We start from the raw sequence: 18,040 nt of genomic DNA on the forward strand, positions 1-18,040 counted from the left end.
CACTGCTACTAATCAGATAACTTTCTAAACCCTTAATTAGAAGGTTAATTAATGTGCCTGAAATCCATATCATCAAGTAAAGTACTATTGCCTTAAATATGTAGTCTACTTCACTAAGGAACAGGCTACCTGAATAGGCTAAATGTAGCCTGTTTAGTTAGCCTACATTGCTAGAATGAACATGCTAACTTAAAATGACAAGTTGTTCACTTTTTAATGAATCAGTAAAGTTTGTGTTTCAATCTTGTTTATAATAAGGACGCAACTCCTCGTTGTTTTGCAGAAATAATGGTTAAATTTAAAAATACTGACGCTAATGGAGTAGGAGCTAGCTTCGGGAGGGGGCAGGGCTTCTCCCTTCACAACAAACCGCTAGCTAACTCTGACAATGCTAGCTACAGAAGCCAGGAATCTTCATCATCTCATAATGGGTCGATTTTTCAACATTTTTAAATGAACTGATTAATCATTGTGGTGCAGTGGTTAGCGCTGTCGCCTCACAGCTAGCAGGTTCCTAGTTCGAATCCTGAATTGCCCATTCACTCCAGGGTGTAACCCCGCCTCTCGCCCAATGACAGCTGGGTTAGGCTCCAGCCCCCCTGCGGCCCTGAACAGGATAAGTGGTATAGATAATGGAAGGATGGAAAGGGACACATTTCCTTACTGTTTAAATGTAAAACTACAGATGCTAGTGGGGTAGGAGCTAGCGAGGAGAGATGCTAGTTAAGTGCTAGCTAACACTGTCACTTTAACACCTTATAATGGGTTGATTTTTCAAAATAAACTTAAATGAATGAATATTTTTTAATTGGTTAATCATCTAATTTATAATTTCAACAGAAATTGTTTGTATAAATTGTTGGGAAGTACATAAAACATAACCTTTTCTTACTGATTTGGCCAGTATGAGCCATAGCAAAGGTACATAGCAAAGGTGAACTCTGCAGGAACCCTGGTTTGGGTGGTGCATTCAGGTGCTTAAACAAATGGGAAGCATTGATTAAAGGAGGCCTTGTGCTGATTAGGTCTGCTGCAGAGGCCTGTACTCTGTATATCAGGCTAATCCAGGGCTAATCGCATTAAAGGGGCACTACGACAGACAACAGCCCTTCTGCCAGGAGACGCTCTGTTACTATCCTCCTGTTGCTCTCCTGGGCTTAACTTCCCTGCAAGTCGGTGGTGGTTTCTTAACAAAAGACCAGAGCGGCAGTGAAGGTGGCCTGTTTTCTGTGACCAAAGAGGCTGTCAAATGCCTCTGAGAAAGTCGGCGTCATGGCTCCAAACACAGACTTTTAAGGGTTTATTTGGCCAATGAACGTTCTGAATGGTTCAAGTAATTCCATCCATCCATTAGCTACACCACTTATCCTGCTCAGGGTCGCATGGGGGGCTGGAGTCTATCTCAGCTGTCATTGGGCGAGAGGCAGGGTCCCACCCTGATCTGATCGGCAGTCAATCACAGGCCTGGTTCAAGTCAGTTCCCTTTCAAAATAAAAGTTTAGAATATTGCTGTTCAACTTGTGGGAATAAGGACAGATCAATCCAGTTCATTGAGCCTCAGGCACTCAGCAAGTGTTAATTATTGACTCTATGATGATTTTTATGTTTTGCATGAATACACACAACCCCGCTTCACCTCTGCAGTGGGCCTAAGTATATCTTGTAACTGTATATCAAATATTAATTCCTGAATGGAAGCTCCAGAGTGTGGCAAGAAGTTGTCCTGGGGTCCCAGGGCATTACAAGACATTAATATTCTGAGTGCGAACAGAATGCAAAATGTGTGCCTAAATTGGGCCTCATTCAACATGAAGTTAAAGTTAGAGTTTGTCATCTGATTTACAGTAAAATGAAGTTCCTTGGATGGATCTAAGCCATGCCTTCCTGTACTTGTGTTCTGCTTTGATCCCATCATATCATTTCTTTTAAAACAGCACAGCGAAAGTTTTCAGGAACTGATTTCAGGTGAATGTGCAGTTTTAAGAATAGCTGGAGGCATATAGGGAAGCCGTCGCGTGTCGAAACCCGCCAAAGAGACACTACACAGCGACACGTATAATCTTTTTAAACAGGATAATTTCAGTATTACACAGAAGACGTCGCATCTCAATAGATGCATGTACAGGACTGGACGTCTCTCTGTGTGTGTCTTTCTTTTTCTGACGAGCATGTGTGGAGACGCTGCTGCAGGTACGGGAGAGACAGAGCATGAGGGGAGAGTGTTCAGTAAGTTAATCAATCGTGGATGAAGATCTTTTTGTCAGATGAAAAAAGGAACATGATAGAATAAGTCCAACAGGGACAAATCTCCTGCTGTGAGGGACGTGTGTGAAAGGGGAAATTTCAGGGGCGGACTTTCAAGAAATCTTCAGGAAATTGTCAGGAGTACGTGTGTGAAAGGGGCTTCAGTTGTCGCGTTTCCGGGAAGGCGGCAAGTGCTTTCCTAACCCCAAATTCACTTGGGGTGCACACCTGACTTCACACATTTAATTACCAATATTCTTCGAATTAAAATGGCCTGTAAGTTTTGGAAGAACTTACTATGGTTGTGTAAAACTAATTAATTAAAACGTTACTTGAATACTGCTGACCAAAAAAGTTCTAGAGGTAATCAAAATGCATTTTATTACAGCGATTTTATACAGTGCCATCTTGTCTTGTACCCTGACACATCTGGCATGACTTGAGGTGCAAATCAGAGCATGCACAGACGGATTCACCCTATGAACAGTTACAGTTTATGACCTACAGTGAATGCATTGAGTTAAACAGGAAGCTGCCTTATCTGAGTCACAGTGTGACTGATCCAGTTAGACTCAGCTCCTCTCATATGATAGAAGTCTTTTACTGGAGGTCAATGACCCTCCTGTTTTTCCGAGCAGAACTGAGCCGAACACGTTCCCTAAGTCTGCCCTTAGATGACCAGGACTTCACCGTATTGATCTCAGAGGAGCTTTAACTTAAGATATAAATGAGCAAGTTAAACGACACCAGTCTGTGACTTCATACTGGAATTATCAGTTGTGCCGTGTTGTACTGTAGTGTGGATTTTGTACCAGAGATCAGTGGAACAGACCTTTGTAACAGCCACCTCTTCTAAACACCACTGAAGACCTGCACAAGTGAATTACCTAATTAAATCTTATCATTTTATTTTAAAGCTCTTCTGTGAATATTTGACCGTAGGGCTGGCAGGTTGTCCTCTGCCGTGTCACAGAGTGCACATGTCCCCTCTAAGGAAACAGTATATAAGACTTTCATAAGTTTGAGGGTGGTATCATTAAATGTAATCAGATAATCATCTAAGTGAGTTGTCTTCGTACCAAGCACCCTTATCACAGGTTAAGATAACCTTATTATATAACAGTTAGTTTGAACTAAGTAATCTGATTGGAGGCAGTCCATGTGTGCTGATATAGAGTACAACAGCACTCGGTAAATGAATAACACATCATAAATTGAAACATGCAAATAAATGTACCTAATACATTGACTGTTTAAAAGATGGCAGACATGACAGCTCCCTTAAAGTGAAGCCAAAGCCTCTCTATCGCCCCCTGCGGACCGGCTGCAGTATAAGTCATAAAGCCCGCCTCCTCCATGTTAACAGATGGGACATGAGTCAAACTATATAATCAAAATACACACCAAACATGGTTTCTGTCATTATCGTTAGCTCTTGACATGCTGATTTATGTCCAAGTGTTCATTTTTCTGACTAGTTTACTTTTCATTAGTTATTTGATTTTGTAAAAAGGGGGTGTGACCTCATGATTGACAGCTCGGTTGACAAACCAGGCTCCTGCAGCGTTCTGTTCCCGAGCAGCAGAGTAGAGGAGGAACGCTGAGACGAGACCAAACTAACACTAACACTACAATCACTGAACTTTCCATAAGGGTCAATATCTGCTTCAGACCGACACAAGAAGCTGTTCTGCTGCAGACTGAGCCCAGCTGTAGGATCTCTGCCGTCTTTGTTTGTTTTAGATAGAGGAAAGGGGCGGGGTTAATACAGCGGCTCCACCAGGTAGTCTGTAGGCTACTGCACAGACTCTGGCTCCAAGTATGCAAGATGGCAGCGCCCGCTCCGGGGGTATTTTGGCTTTATCTTTGTACAACAAGAGGAAATGGAAACACATCATCCATGTTTACACAAAAAAGCAAGACTGCAGGACAATGTTTGGGTTGCTTGGCAACAACAGTCCAGCTCCAGTCAACTTGAGGAACTCGTTAAGTTGATGGAGCAAAAAATAATCTGTTTTTGATTATTACTTATTAATACATCCCCCTTTTGTTGTATAAAAGCAATAACACACTCAAGGTTTTGATGTTGTACAAGTTGAGATAACTCCAGTAAACTAATGCTGCATTCTCCATTCAGAAACAATAATACATAACCTCATGATACAATAGGAATCATCTCTCAGCAGCAGCCGGAGATCCAGCTCTCTTCCTACCAGCACTGTGTATAGAATTAAAAGATAAAGGGATTAAACTTAACAAGTACTGTTATTATCGCGTTAGGCAGTGTATTTGGAGCACAACACTTATTACTACAAGTCCTGGTCTTTTTCCAAGTCTCCTTCTGTAATTGTAAGTCCCTGTCTGCCCTCGATGCCCCAGTTAAAGTGCAAGCCTGTAGCTTTAGGAACAGTGAGTGTAATCCACTGCAGCAGTAAGTGTTGTGCTTTTCAATCAGACCATCCCCTGCGGAGCTAATCAATGTAGTTGCAGAATAAGACAGTAGACTGTGTCTGTGTTGGATGTTATACAAGTTTATTCCTCGAGGTTATTTATTGACATTTTAAAAGATTCTTTTATATGATTCTTGGTCATTTTCAGGATTTCCTAGAACACAGTCTCGCCGTGTTCTTTTGTGGGAGAACGAGGCACCATGCAGAGAACATTTAAAGAACTCTTGTATCAGTGTAGCCTTGTATTTTTTTCATATGACCGGATTTGGTTGGTTGTTTCCTATTGGTTGTTCTTGTTTGTTCTCAGACTTCCTTGTAATGTTTTTAACTATGTTGGAAAAAAGTGCCCTTGTTGAAACCAAGTGGTGACCTCCACAGCAGAAAACTGAGGCCTAATTCAAAGTGCCAAACGCTGCAGTTCCTCAAATGGCCACTTGAGGCTGGCTGCAAAAGCGAGTCAATCCCCATAGAGCACAATGTTAAAATTCCCAACTTCGCAGCAGAATTAAAACATGATCAAAGCATTTTTTTGCCTTTATTGACAGAGAGAGAGGACAGTGGATAGTGTCGGAAGAAAGGGCGTGGTAGTCAAACCTGGGGCGCACAATTTAACATGTTTATAGCCTTGTTTAAAAGAAAACTGTTTTGGTGTATACAGCTATAGTATTTTCTCCATCTATGATAACTGTAGGGGGTGACCCCTAAAAAGTCACCCATTTTAATAAGGCCAAAAGATATGCACAATTACAGGCGTAGACACATTCAGTGATACATGGGTGCTTCTAACTGTCTGCTAGTTGTCACCTCAGCTAATTTGAGCCACTAAAAGTGCTACATAAATAAAGATAGCATGCTTTCTTTACAATAGAACTTAAGAGTTAAACAGAATATAGTACATGTATTATGGGTCTGTCATTATCCCTCTCTCCTTTCTGGTAAAATACTTTTTCTATCACTCATGGATGTCTGTATTATTTCTTTTTCAGCAAGAAACTTCAACATCCAGAAGTCGGAGGCCATGGTGCGAAAGGTAACATGTTCAACCTCTCTGTTTGGTAGAACAGGGCAAGTTTACATGTGTCATGCCCTCGTAATAATAATACAAAACATGTAAAGCTGAAATCAACCATAATGCCCTCTTTTCAGTGAATTTGTTTTGTGTGTGTAAAGTTCAGTTAACACCAGCACAGACTGTTCAGCCCTTCAGCTCAGGAGTGGCTGCAGATTAGACAGGAGCCGTGTGGTAACGGTTTACTGTGGGGAAACTGAGTCATCGCGGCTGCCTGAGGAGATAAGATATGGATAAAACAGATTAAAGATTACTTAACAGGACGGAATAATAAGAATGAATGCTGCTCTCCAAGAAGTGAATCTATTATTGACTCTCTTTTAAGCTCTTGTTTGTTCTCCACCACCTCCTGAAAAAGTGTCTGCTTCTCATTAATAAACATTACAACTAGGAACCTAGATTTTAAAGGTCTTTGGTTTTTCTTGATTATTTTACTTCGTGTAGCCTATTTTAAATACTAAACATCCACCAGTAGCCTTTGCTACTGTCTAATCCTAGGTTCTGCTAAAACATCTTTTCACATTTCATTATGGATCACTTCAATTAATGTTATCAAAAGTTATCAACCTAGCTAACCACTATCTACTAATCTCATTGGCCAAACTACATGGAAGCTAACTTTAACCTGGCTAGTAGTGACACATTATTAGCCGTAGAAATTAGCCTACTTAGCTACTTGTTAGCAGAAGACAAAAGCTAGCTGTTTGCAGCATTTTGGAGTAGATATAAAACAAGACAGTGTATATGGAGGGCCTGTAGCTTTAAATTTAACAAACCTTATCTAACTTTTTAAAATCCATCTGAACTCCACCTGTAAGCCAAACTACATGGAAGCTAACTTTAACCTGGCTAGTAGTAACATTAGCCGTAAAAAATAGCTTAATTAGCTACTTGTTAGCCACAGCGAAAAGCTAGGTGTAGGTAGCATTGTGGAGTAGAGATTAAAACAAGACGGTGAATATGGAGGGCCTGTAGCTTTAACTTCTTTCAACAAACCTTGTATAATTTCTTACAATGCATCTTAACCACACATTCAACACCTTGTTTAGCTTTTTTAAAATATTTTTTTCTTGTCCTAATTACTTTTAGATATAATTGTAGGCTTAAAAAAACCTGTCACATCTGAGATCCATCGACCAAACTGAAAACATCCACATTTAAATATCAAACTGTCCTGGGAGCCATTCAAACATTTCTTTCCCTCTTGTTGGTGTGCTTTGTGGTTGTTAGCATGTGTGTGTGCTGTAGTGTGTACACAGCGGTGCATGACTGATCCCCTTCCTGCTGACAGGCAGGTTTTACATCATCTACTGTCTGAAACCTACTAATCCATTTAAATCACTACACTGTGCATGGGCAGATCTGTTACTGTTCAGGCAGTCTGTCACAGACAAAATGAAACAAATACAACATGATGATGTACTACTGTGTGTAACTTACTCTACATCTTTTCCTTCAGCATGTGGAGTTCAGGAAACACATGAAAGTAGACACAATAACCACAGAGTGGCGTCCACCAGAGGTAAAAACAATGTAAACCATAAGTGTACTTTTATTCTTCAATGAACACGTCATGAATTGCCTTCTCCAGACTCATGAAAGCCTTTAATACCTGATATGTGCAGGTGATAGAGAAGTATCTTTCAGGAGGGATGTGCGGTTACGACCGTGAGGGCAATCCCATCTGGTATGATGTCATCGGACCTGTGGATCCTAAGGGCCTCTTCCTGTCTGCCTCCAAGCAAGACTTCATCAAGTCCAAGATCAGAGACTGTGAGATGCTGCGCATGGAGTGTACCCTCCAGTCACAGAGGGTAAGACACCACAGAGGCCGGAGTTCTAGAGCTCTACCTTACTCTTTATGCTAAGTCTTGAAGAAGTGAATGTGAGCATGTCTAGCTGAAACTTTACAGTGAAAACACAATAAAGAAGCACTTTCCCAAACCACTCCCTCCATCCTCTCCCTACACACTTACTCTCGGTTTGCTCGCTCATGTGGAGTGGGAGTGGGTTGTTAAACCCTCCACAGGCAAGTCTGCACTTATGCTGACTTACTGACCAGGTTAGTTGTGTTACGATCCTCATGAGATGAGAGATGTTAATTAAAGTTCCCTGTTAACAATAACTTTATTGATCCCCAAAGGGAAATTCACTTGCCTGGCATCTCATCTACCATTTACTGAAAAATTAAAAAGTCAGATGGCCGTGGGTACAAAAGATCTTCTATATCTCTCCATCCTGCAGCAGGAGAGAGGAGCCGTCTGCCACCGTTGTTTCTTTGGTCCATCCAGGTGTTATGAAGTGGTTGATCCGTGTTGTTTAGAATGCCCTCGACCTTCTTCACATGATTGAAGTCTCCTGATATTATTAAAAGTGCTTCGTCCAGCGTCAAGTGTTAAAACCCGTACAAACAAAAGCTGCTTTAATTAATTAACATGAAATAATAATAATGATGTTAACGTCTGAAAGTATACGTTATATAACAATATATAATACAAAGTAATCATTCATTTTTTACCATTTCATCTTTTAATTATGGTGTCACTGTGAGACACAGAATTCAAAATTGCTCATTTTTAATAATAATTTATAGCTCTTTGTTAATGTCGGTCTCTTTTTGACTGACCATTGTCAGCCCTCCACACGGGTCTGTATGTGACTGACTGACTGAGTGAGTGAGTGACGGTACTTTCACAGCCGTAGAGAGAGAGAGTTGCGACATCACAATGGTTGATCATGGAGCGTATTGGACCTCCACTGACGCGACTCTCTGTCTATACGGCTCTGGATACTTTGTTCAGGGAGTAGGCGGGGCTGATCCTCCGCTGCTCGTCCGCTGTCCTCACCTATGTCCGCAGCACGCACCTGCTTTCAAACACATTGTCATCGCCCTCATAAGGACAGTCCCACAAATTGACATTGACCTGATGCGGTCAGCCACATGCTAGGTTTTGACCTAGTCTTGTTATACTATACATCAGATGTCAGATGGAATCATTACTTACTTTTTATTACTTTAGATTAATCTGGCAGAAACTTTTATCCAAAGTGATTTTAATTCGGCGTTTAGTGTTGTTCTCAAGTTGAACTTCACGAGGAGCAAAGAATGAACCACCAACCCCACAATTAACAGACTGCCTGCTCTTTTATTTAGAGTGTATATTATATTTTATAGGTCCACAGATTTAATATGTCTTTCTGTTTTCTACCAGCTCGGGAGGAACGTGGAGGCAATCACTATGATCTACGACGTTGAAGGTCTGGGTCTGAAGCACTTATGGAAGCCTGCTATAGAAACATACGGAGAGGTACAGAGACACACAAACACACAGTTTATACGTGGACCTCACGAAACTAAGATGTGAGCTGGACTTCAACTCCAAATAAACTTCCTTTCTGTGTCCCCAGATCCTCCAGATGTTTGAAGAAAACTACCCAGAAGGCTTGAAGCGGCTGTTTGTCATTAAAGGTAAACATATCCTTACTCCATGAATTCAGATGACAGTAAACGATAGAAAGTGCACATTAGGGGAGCAATTAATCAACTGAGTATTCGTCTATCAGACTGACACCGTTTAGTTTTTCTCCTGCAGCCCCCAAACTCTTCCCTGTGGCCTTCAACCTCATCAAACACTTCCTGAGCGAGATCACGAGACAAAAGATTCACATCCTCGGGGGTGAGACAACACATCACTTTATCTTATTATTATTTCACCGAAATTCTTCCCGATAAAAAGTCTTTCACCTCCTCTGATGGTGATTATGAAATGAGTATTCTGTGATTTTACAGCTAACTGGCAGGAGGTTTTACTGAAGTACATCGACGCAGAGGAGCTGCCGGTGATCTACGGGGGCAAACTGACGGATCCTGATGGAGATCCTCGCTGTCGGATGAAGGTGAGCCTGAATCAGAAAGCCAAACTGCACACCGATAGGTGCTGTTTATTGGTACAGTAATAAGGAGGGCTGATGATGTGTTGCAAATGCTGCTTGATTATTTTGACATCATCAGCTTTCACATTCACACATTCATGAGGATATATTCAGTGATATTTATTGTTAAGTACGGAAGCCCTCAGCGGACATGCATCCATACATTTTATTTACTCGAGTAATTTCCGGTCGTTTTCTCGAGATCTCGACTTATTTGTCTCGTCTCACGGCACCATGGTAACGTCAGACGATCAAACTCGTATCCCCAGAGCTGCAAAAGCACCAAACAAACATAGAAACAGGTTTAACTACCCTCATTAGTGTGGGCAACGGCAGCATGGCATGTCCTGCTCTGTTATATCAGTGACCAGCCTGTTCTGTTTTCTAGATTGCCAGAAAATGATCCCGATATCACGAGAAAACAAGCTTTGTTATCTCGAGAAAACGACCAGAAATAACTTGTTATCGCGGGGAAATGGAGTAAATAAACTGTATGGATGCATGTCCGCTAAGGGCTTCCGTAGCTAAGTGAGATGAAAGAACTTAAGCTATTAAAAGACAGTGCTATTAAATATACACTTCACAAACAAGGGTCATTTTCCAGTATTGCTATTTATCATGATATGAATAATGTATTCAACAATCACAACATGATAAAACTGAGTCCCAGTTGTATCCATAGCTTTGGATATAACCCTTCATACATATTAAACAAAAACTAATCAACACATTTTGTTACTTTACATACATTTTATCGTCCTTGGACTCTAATTTAACACTATATTATTACCATTATACAATCATAACAACAGTTATATATAAAGCAACTTTCTGGTCACAACACTCGTCAGACAGAAGAACCAACAGTCCTGCAATAGCCTGATTCTAACAACATCCCATCAGCCCTCCTGTAAAAACACTCACAGTACGCTTGCTTTACACTACTTCCATATGCAGTCAACTGTTTACACAGACTTGTCAGTCCTGCCTTGTAGTTTTCTCTTACTGTTTTGCATCCTGTGCTCATGCAGTTTGGCAGCTTACAGCTTTGCTTTAGTACCAGACTGGTGTGCTAATGTGCATACTGTGTGCACCTGAAATGTTGAGGGTTCACATTTGACTGGCAAACTACGGCTTATGTGAGTTTCCATCCCACCAGTTTTTCCTGTCACAGCCAAACAGAAAATATAAAGACATCATTTGAATACAGAGTCCAATTCAGGCGACAAACAGGCTGACTGAACAGTGGATGGGATGTTTTCCTAAGACCGGATCATATAATGTTAGCTCTGGTTGTAGCAGGGATCATGTTACTCTGCTAGTCGGATCACAGCAGGTCAATAACAATGGAAGAACTATTTAGGACAAGCTGTTGAGGCAGAATGAATCAATACAGCTGCACACATGCTGAATAGGGTTTCCACTTCCCTCTTAACATACGTATTCCAATATAAAAAGGATGTAATGCAAACAGAATGCATGTTTTAGGTTGCAGCTGGTTTGCTTTGTTAACTATAACACGTAAAGACAGATAACAGACTTTAGAAAAACTCAGGTAAAGCTTCCACGTCATGCATCCTCGCTGCAGTCCTGCCTCGCTGCAGTCCTGCCTCGCTGCGTAGAAGTGGCAAAGTATTGAGCAACAAGTGCAGAGAGCAGCAGCTTGAGTAGTCGCACAGACAGATACAACTCCAGACTGACCATGCGTTTGTTTCTGTAGATAAGTAATTGGGCCCAGGACAGATGAGCAACAGCAAGGACAGAAATTTGTTTCGGCTGCTTTCAAGATTCAAGGAATTGAGATGCTCAGCCTAAAAGGGTTTTTTCCACCTTTATAGTTAGCTAGCTGTGTCTTTTCACATTAAACTGTATTATCCTGTTAGATTGTAGCAGGAAGTAGGTTAGCTCATTAAAGGAATAGCTGCTCATTTAGGGAAATACACTTATTAACTGTATTGCAGAGAGTTTCTTATAAAGTTTGGTACCACTCTAAAGTCTGTACTGTAAACTTGGAGCTAAAGCCAGGTGACAACTAGCTTAGCTTAGCACCAAAACTGGAAGCAGGGAAAAAAGCTAGCATTGAAATTATTTCAGGAAATGAAGCTCTCGGCCAGTAAAAGTCCCTGTGAAGCAATTTACACTTTTTAGGTGTGTTATTTGGTACTTCTTGGTTAGAGTCAGGCTAGCTGTTTCACCTGTTTTCCAGTTGTTGTGCTAAGCTAAGTATATGGGCCTTAAATGATGCGCTTATTAGGCATGGGCGGTATCACTGTGTTGACAGTATGAATTTCCATACCATCAAAAAATCCAGACGCTCATTTTTCTATTAAACTGATGCAGATATTATGAACCGGGGATGTGTTGTAATACACAGCATAGGCCAGCAGAGGTCAGGCTACTGCTGGAGGAACGGGTGAACGGCAGCACTGAGAAAGATGGCGACCACAAGCGGAGATGAACTTGTGAAAAAGAAAAGTACCTCAGCCCACGTTTAGGGAATTTTATGGCCAGCATGCCGTGTATTATGCCGACAGCTCATTAAATTATCTCAAGGTGGCTCCGGAGAGTTACAGCGGGCGCGCGCCCTGGAAACAGGCACGCGCAGTGAGAGCGGAGAGAAAAGAAAAGAGATCAGCGACCAATTAAGCTGTCATTTCTGTGTGTGTGTCCTTGAGATCTGAGTCTTACAATTTATGTCAACATTTCATATTATCCTGTGTTGTGTTGCAGGACATGTCCAAGTAATTCCTTCATATACCCCGGTATCATGACAAGAACGTATTACGGTGTTTTTAAAACAGGATACCGCCTAAGCCTAACGCTTAATGTGTTTTCAAAATGTATGTAAAGTAAACTTTCCGGCAAGAAACAATGCTGGAGTCTCTGCTTGTGTGTTTTTCTTCATCTTTAAGGTTCACTCTCATTGTTATTTTAAAATCGGATAATATTATTCTTCAAATTAAGAATTAAAAAATAGCTTTATTGTTTCTACAGGGAACATATTTTGAGTTTTGGTTGCAGTGATCTGTGCAGCACCAAAGATAACGTTATATGATAACTTTGAATCTTGGCTTCCGTTTAAAACTTTGCATCTTGTCTCCCTCTTTTTGCTTTATTACAATCTCTGCTTTTTAATAAATGCGAAGAATCAAAAATCAGCGGATGCCTGTTGGAGCTTTGCTCCACAGTGGTGGATTACGACAACATGTTTTCTTCTTGTACTGTCTGTCTTTCTGCATCTTTTCAGTTTGTCTGTTTCAGTGTCCCAATAACGCTTCTGTTGAGTTCTGCAAGACTTTTAGAGAAGTGGTTTCACATGAGTTTGACTTCCCTTAGAGTGACGCTGCGACTGGCACAGGATTTATTCTTGCTTTAACTGACGAGCTTCTCAAAGTCCAAGATGATACTTTATCTAATCTCTCTGTGTGTTTGTGTGTGTATTATCTGTCATCTGTTAAATGCATTATGACCTCACATGAGGGAGTCACTGCCCTCTGTTGGTTTGTCCTTGAACTGCAGTGCTCTGAAACCTGAAGATTTGATTGATTTGATTTTTATGTTGATGATAATAAACAAAAAAAAGGTTAAGATCGAGCATTTTTCATTTGTTGTGCAAATAATGTAAAATCACACGCATTCAGACAAAGTCACAGTAAGTGTTGGCTTTCTCTTTTTCCTCATTCTCCTTCCCTCAAACTTTAAACATTTTATATATAGAGATCTCATTTTATCCTAACTCTGCTCATGCCTGTTGTTGACTTCAGATACACCACGTCGGTCCAGTTCCCACCTCCTACTACGTGCGGGACCACGTGAAGGTGGACTACGAGCAGTGTATGACCGTCAGTCGAGGCTCCTCCCAGCAGATGGACTATGAGATCCTGTTCCCGGGCTGCGTTCTCAGGTCAGACACAACAAGCAGTTTGAAGATGTGACCTTAAGATCTAGAAAATATTTTGTATTCTGAACAAGTCTCAAATTAATTAATTAATGTAAATAATTGTTGGCAGCAACCCTGTCAGAAAGTTACATGTTGCTATAATTAATCAATGTGTATGTATGATGTGTAGAGGTAAGCTAACAAAGGCTAACAAAGGTAGTTGTATAGTGGAATTGATAGATAATGTTCGTATATACAGCTCTGGAAAAAAGTTCTGCTATTTAAAGGTTTGTGTTTTTGTCACAACTTCCAAATCAAATATTCTCATTGAGGTCTTTTATTTGCAGAAAATGACGACTGGTTAAGAAAACCAAAAGATGCAAAAAATATGTTTTTCAGACCTCGAATAATGCAAAGAAAACAAGTTCATGTTCATGTTTTATCTGGTGGAATAACCTGGTTTTTAATCACAGCTCTCATGCATCTCTGCATGCTCTCCTCCAGTCTGTCACAGTGCTGCTGGGTGACGTAAGGCCGCTCTTGGAGCAGCTCGTCTTTGTTCGATGACTTGTGACCATCCACCTTCCTCTTGATCACATTCAGGAGGTTTTCAATGGGGTCAAATCTGGATCGGGCTGGCTGTGACATGTAGAGAGAGATGCTGGTTTAAGGAACATTTGGAGTGGTCTCTTATTATTTTCTGGAGCTGTATATTAAAAAACGGTTTAAAAACTATTTAAAATAATGGGAGAAATGTTTAAATTCATTTGAGCAGGAAGCTTATGTCATTTTCAATGTGCAATCCCATTATATGAAGTATATATACGTTTATTCTTTATTTTATAACAGATTTATAGACCAGAAATAAAAGAAAAATCTGATACAGACACATGCAAATGTACCTGTTATTTATCAAATAGGTTGGCATGAGGAGAATTAGAAAGAAAGCTTTAATACATTCTAAACATTTGTTTCCCGTCTGTGTAGGTGGCAGTTTGCAACAGAGAGTGCAGACATTGGTTTCGGGGTGTTCATGAAGGCTAAAAAAGGCGAGTGGAAGAAGGCTGCTCAGATGGAGGAGGTGGTGCCTAACCAGCGCTACAACTCCCACTTAGTGCCGGAGGACGGATCCCTGACCTGTGAGCGCCCGGGAGTCTGTGAGTAACCACATCCGTGACGCTCAGCAGTGACCTTTGTTTAAAAGAAAAAGCTTTTAAGAAAAAGCTCTTTCTCTTCCAGATGTTCTGAGGTTTGACAACACGTACAGCATCTTCCAGGCCAAAAGAATCAGCTTCTCTGTTGAGGTGCTGCTCCCCGACCGCTTACAGACGCCACAGACCAACGGAGCCCCGAAAAACCATGCACAAGCTGAGGGCAGCAGCCAATTATAACCACCGTGTGAAACCTCCGTGTTGTCAGACCAGTGATGTATAGTAAGCACAGCCTGAGACACTTGATTTGAGCTGCAACATGCTGCCTAGAGACCAAAGTGACAAGTACTGTAACGTAATGTTAACATCTGAATGTTTGACCTTTAACCATGAACTCTTTGGTGCACTGTCCATTGAAAAATTGGGACACAAATTATAATGACCAAAAGTATGTGGACACACTCATACACATCGTTCTTTGCACTTTTGATCTTGGTTTTCATGGTTTGGGGCCTTTTGTTTTAAAATGTTAATGCTTCAGCATACAGGGGGTATTTAGGGGTAGTTTGTGGAGTGTCCTTTCCTTCTTCAATATGACCACACCCTCATGCAAAAAGCCAGGTCCAATAGTGTGGAGTGTTTTCATTTTGGAGTGATATAATGAGACCAATTGCGCTAATGCTCCTGCGGCTGTGCGTCAGCAAATCCTTTAAGGTTTAATGCTCGGGGGTCCGCATGCCTCTCGCCACTGTGCCCTTTGTATTCACTTCTGTTGGGACTTTTGTTGCTGCTAGAAGATCAAAAATGTTTAGTTGCATTTGATATTAAGTTAGTTACCTAAACACTTGACAGTACACCCTTGCAGCATATGAAGTTAGTTTACTCACAGGAAAGTGAGCTAACTAGCTTCAGTGCTACAATGTTGCTCTCAAAGTTGGCTTCATGTCAAGACGGTAACCCTGGATTTCAAAACTCTGTCTTTCACCAAGGAGGCCGGCGTTCACGACCTGTGTAAAACAAAAAGTCTATATAGACGTATTATTTCAGCTCAATCTTTTATCTGTTTGTAAACCTAACCTAGCATTCTTGGTGAATAAACGTAACCAAACTGAACGTTTCATGATGTTAACCATGTGTTAGAAATGTTGGGGAAACAGTTTGGTAAGGTTTAAGTACCAAAAGTACTCGGTTAGGTTTTTGAAAATGTGATGGTTTGGGCTAAATTAAAGTTTAACACAGAACTAGAACCCTTGTTCCTCTTCAAAGTACGAAACAATGCACTAAATGAAGGAAAAGAACAGTACAAATCTTGGGATAGTTTACCACTGAGACACGACCAAGATGTTGCTAGTTAAATTGTTAACATTTCTTTCTTAAAGGGGACTGCAGGTGTTAGGGAGAACTACAGCGTAGGTTAGTGAAGTATAAAGACTTTAGTGGCTGAAGAGGGAGTAAATTCCCTGTAGTGATGTCACTTGAGTCAGCGTCAGTTTGAAGGCTACAAAGTTTAGGACCAAATGTGGGCGTGTGGCGTTAAAGAGAAGTGAGCGTGCCCAACTTCTGTAGCGTAGCGGGTAAGGGGCTCAAGGCTACATTAGCTGCTGCTAGCATAACACACCCGAATCTCTGACTGAACTGTCTGTGGTCAAGTTGCATTGTGGGTAATGTAGGCAGCATGGTTTGAACAAGGGAGAAGAATGCTAAGAATAAAAAAGATACTACATGTCGCTGTTAGATGAGTACAATACTAAACCAGGAGAATACAACTGTAAGACCCTCATTTATTTTTCAACTGTTTTTAGTTTTACACCAAATTTCTCAAATATCCACCGAGTGAATCAGTCAGTGCTGCCACAACCTGCTTTTATGGTCTCATGGGTGAAACAGGCACGTCTCTAAAGGTAGCACAAAGGTGAATCTCTTTTATCTTCTATGTTCAAAACAAAAGGATCAACATTTTCTAAAACTGTTTCCATGTATACGACACCCATATTTACCATGACAGTGAAAGCATTTCAGTTAATTTATACATACAGGAGTAGGTTTTTATTAGCGGTTTAAGACTAAAGTAAAAATAAGAAATGTCATTTTTGTTTCAGTTATCTTTTGACAAGTTTTCATTCGTCACTCATTGTTTGTTTAGTTCCTCTCACGGCTTTCTCTTCCCTTCTTCCCATTTTTAAACTTTCACATTCGCGGAAAAACATTCCTTCAAATATTTATTTCCTCATTTCTAATTTATTATCAAAAAGGCACGGCGTGGAAACAATAATTATTTTATAAAAGCAAAATATTGATGTCTCTATATACAAGATGAAATATTTATTTAGAGTTAGGACCATTAGTGTTTCAAACAATATGCAGTATTACATTATATTCTTGATAACTCGTGGGCGCTGAGTGTGAATGAAGCGCTCAGCAGACGTGTGCTGAATGTAGAGCGTGGCTCATCACCAGAAAGGAGGATTGTAAATGTACTGAGAGACTTTTCAACGACCTGATTACACAAAGGTGGGAAACAGAAAGCTTTGTGCTGTTTTACAAACATGATGAAGCTGAGATATAAACGGTTGTAAGAGAAAGAAATAAATCTGTTGAATACACTCAAAATATGAGCTGTTGTTTTTTTAATCTGCTTCTTATTTGATGATGTTTCATTAAGAGACAAAAATAATGTCACCTTTTCCTCAGACTATGATAAAAGGCCGGAGTTTGTGTCAAGTTAAATGATGATTAAATTATTTTATTTATGCTGAAAATAGTAACAAACATGCTGAATGAGATGGCAGAAACACTGATGTGTGTGGATTTAAAAATGAAAACGTGTCACATGAAAAGAGCCGCCTTCATACTGTTGTAGAAGCATTTAGCCCAGGTGTTCCCAGTTGACCAATTACCATCAATTAAACCAGAACGATCTAACAGACACACCCATGCAGGCCAGAAGGTGTTCACAGTGTAGCCAACAGGTTAGTCACACACAAAGAGAGCGTGTGTGTGTTTCCTGGCCATCAGACGAGTGTGAGAAACTTTAATTCAGCTTCTTCTTAACTCTTAATCTCGACCAAATCCTGTTAACAAAAATAAGTGTTTAAAGCCTTACATAGTGTTTCACCACTTAGCTTAATGCACAGTTTTCATTTGAACACAAGAGGGAGCTCCCTGCTCAGTAGAAAAAGAACTAAATGCTCCAGTTTAGGAGGCTGGACGTCCCTGGACACCCACACAGGTGATCTCACTTACAGGTAATCAGTCCTCTGCTCGGGCTGATGAATCAACGCAGAAAAATAGTTAATGACACCCAAGAAAATGT

General features: G+C 40.6%; 1 protein-coding gene across 1 annotated transcript in view; it reads left to right on the forward strand.

The window, feature by feature from the left end:
* The window catches only part of LOC138609839 (SEC14-like protein 2), a 23,229-nt gene extending 5,917 nt beyond the window's left edge, over positions 1-17,312 (forward strand). Inside the window, exons 4-13 of the mRNA XM_069682500.1 lie at positions 5,681-5,724; positions 7,223-7,285; positions 7,389-7,577; positions 8,976-9,071; positions 9,172-9,232; positions 9,357-9,440; positions 9,554-9,660; positions 13,461-13,600; positions 14,564-14,733; positions 14,816-17,312. Coding sequence (XP_069538601.1) covers positions 5,681-5,724; positions 7,223-7,285; positions 7,389-7,577; positions 8,976-9,071; positions 9,172-9,232; positions 9,357-9,440; positions 9,554-9,660; positions 13,461-13,600; positions 14,564-14,733; positions 14,816-14,967 — 1,106 coding nt within the window. The 3' untranslated portion in view covers positions 14,968-17,312. The remainder of the gene's footprint in view (positions 1-5,680; positions 5,725-7,222; positions 7,286-7,388; positions 7,578-8,975; positions 9,072-9,171; positions 9,233-9,356; positions 9,441-9,553; positions 9,661-13,460; positions 13,601-14,563; positions 14,734-14,815) is intronic.
* Positions 17,313-18,040: the final 728 nt, after the last annotated feature.

This window comes from Semicossyphus pulcher, unplaced genomic scaffold (genome assembly GCF_022749685.1).
Source record: "Semicossyphus pulcher isolate SPU_LCO1_2020_fin unplaced genomic scaffold, fSemPul1.0.p SCAF_6, whole genome shotgun sequence".
Lineage (NCBI taxonomy): Eukaryota > Metazoa > Chordata > Actinopteri > Labriformes > Labridae > Semicossyphus > Semicossyphus pulcher.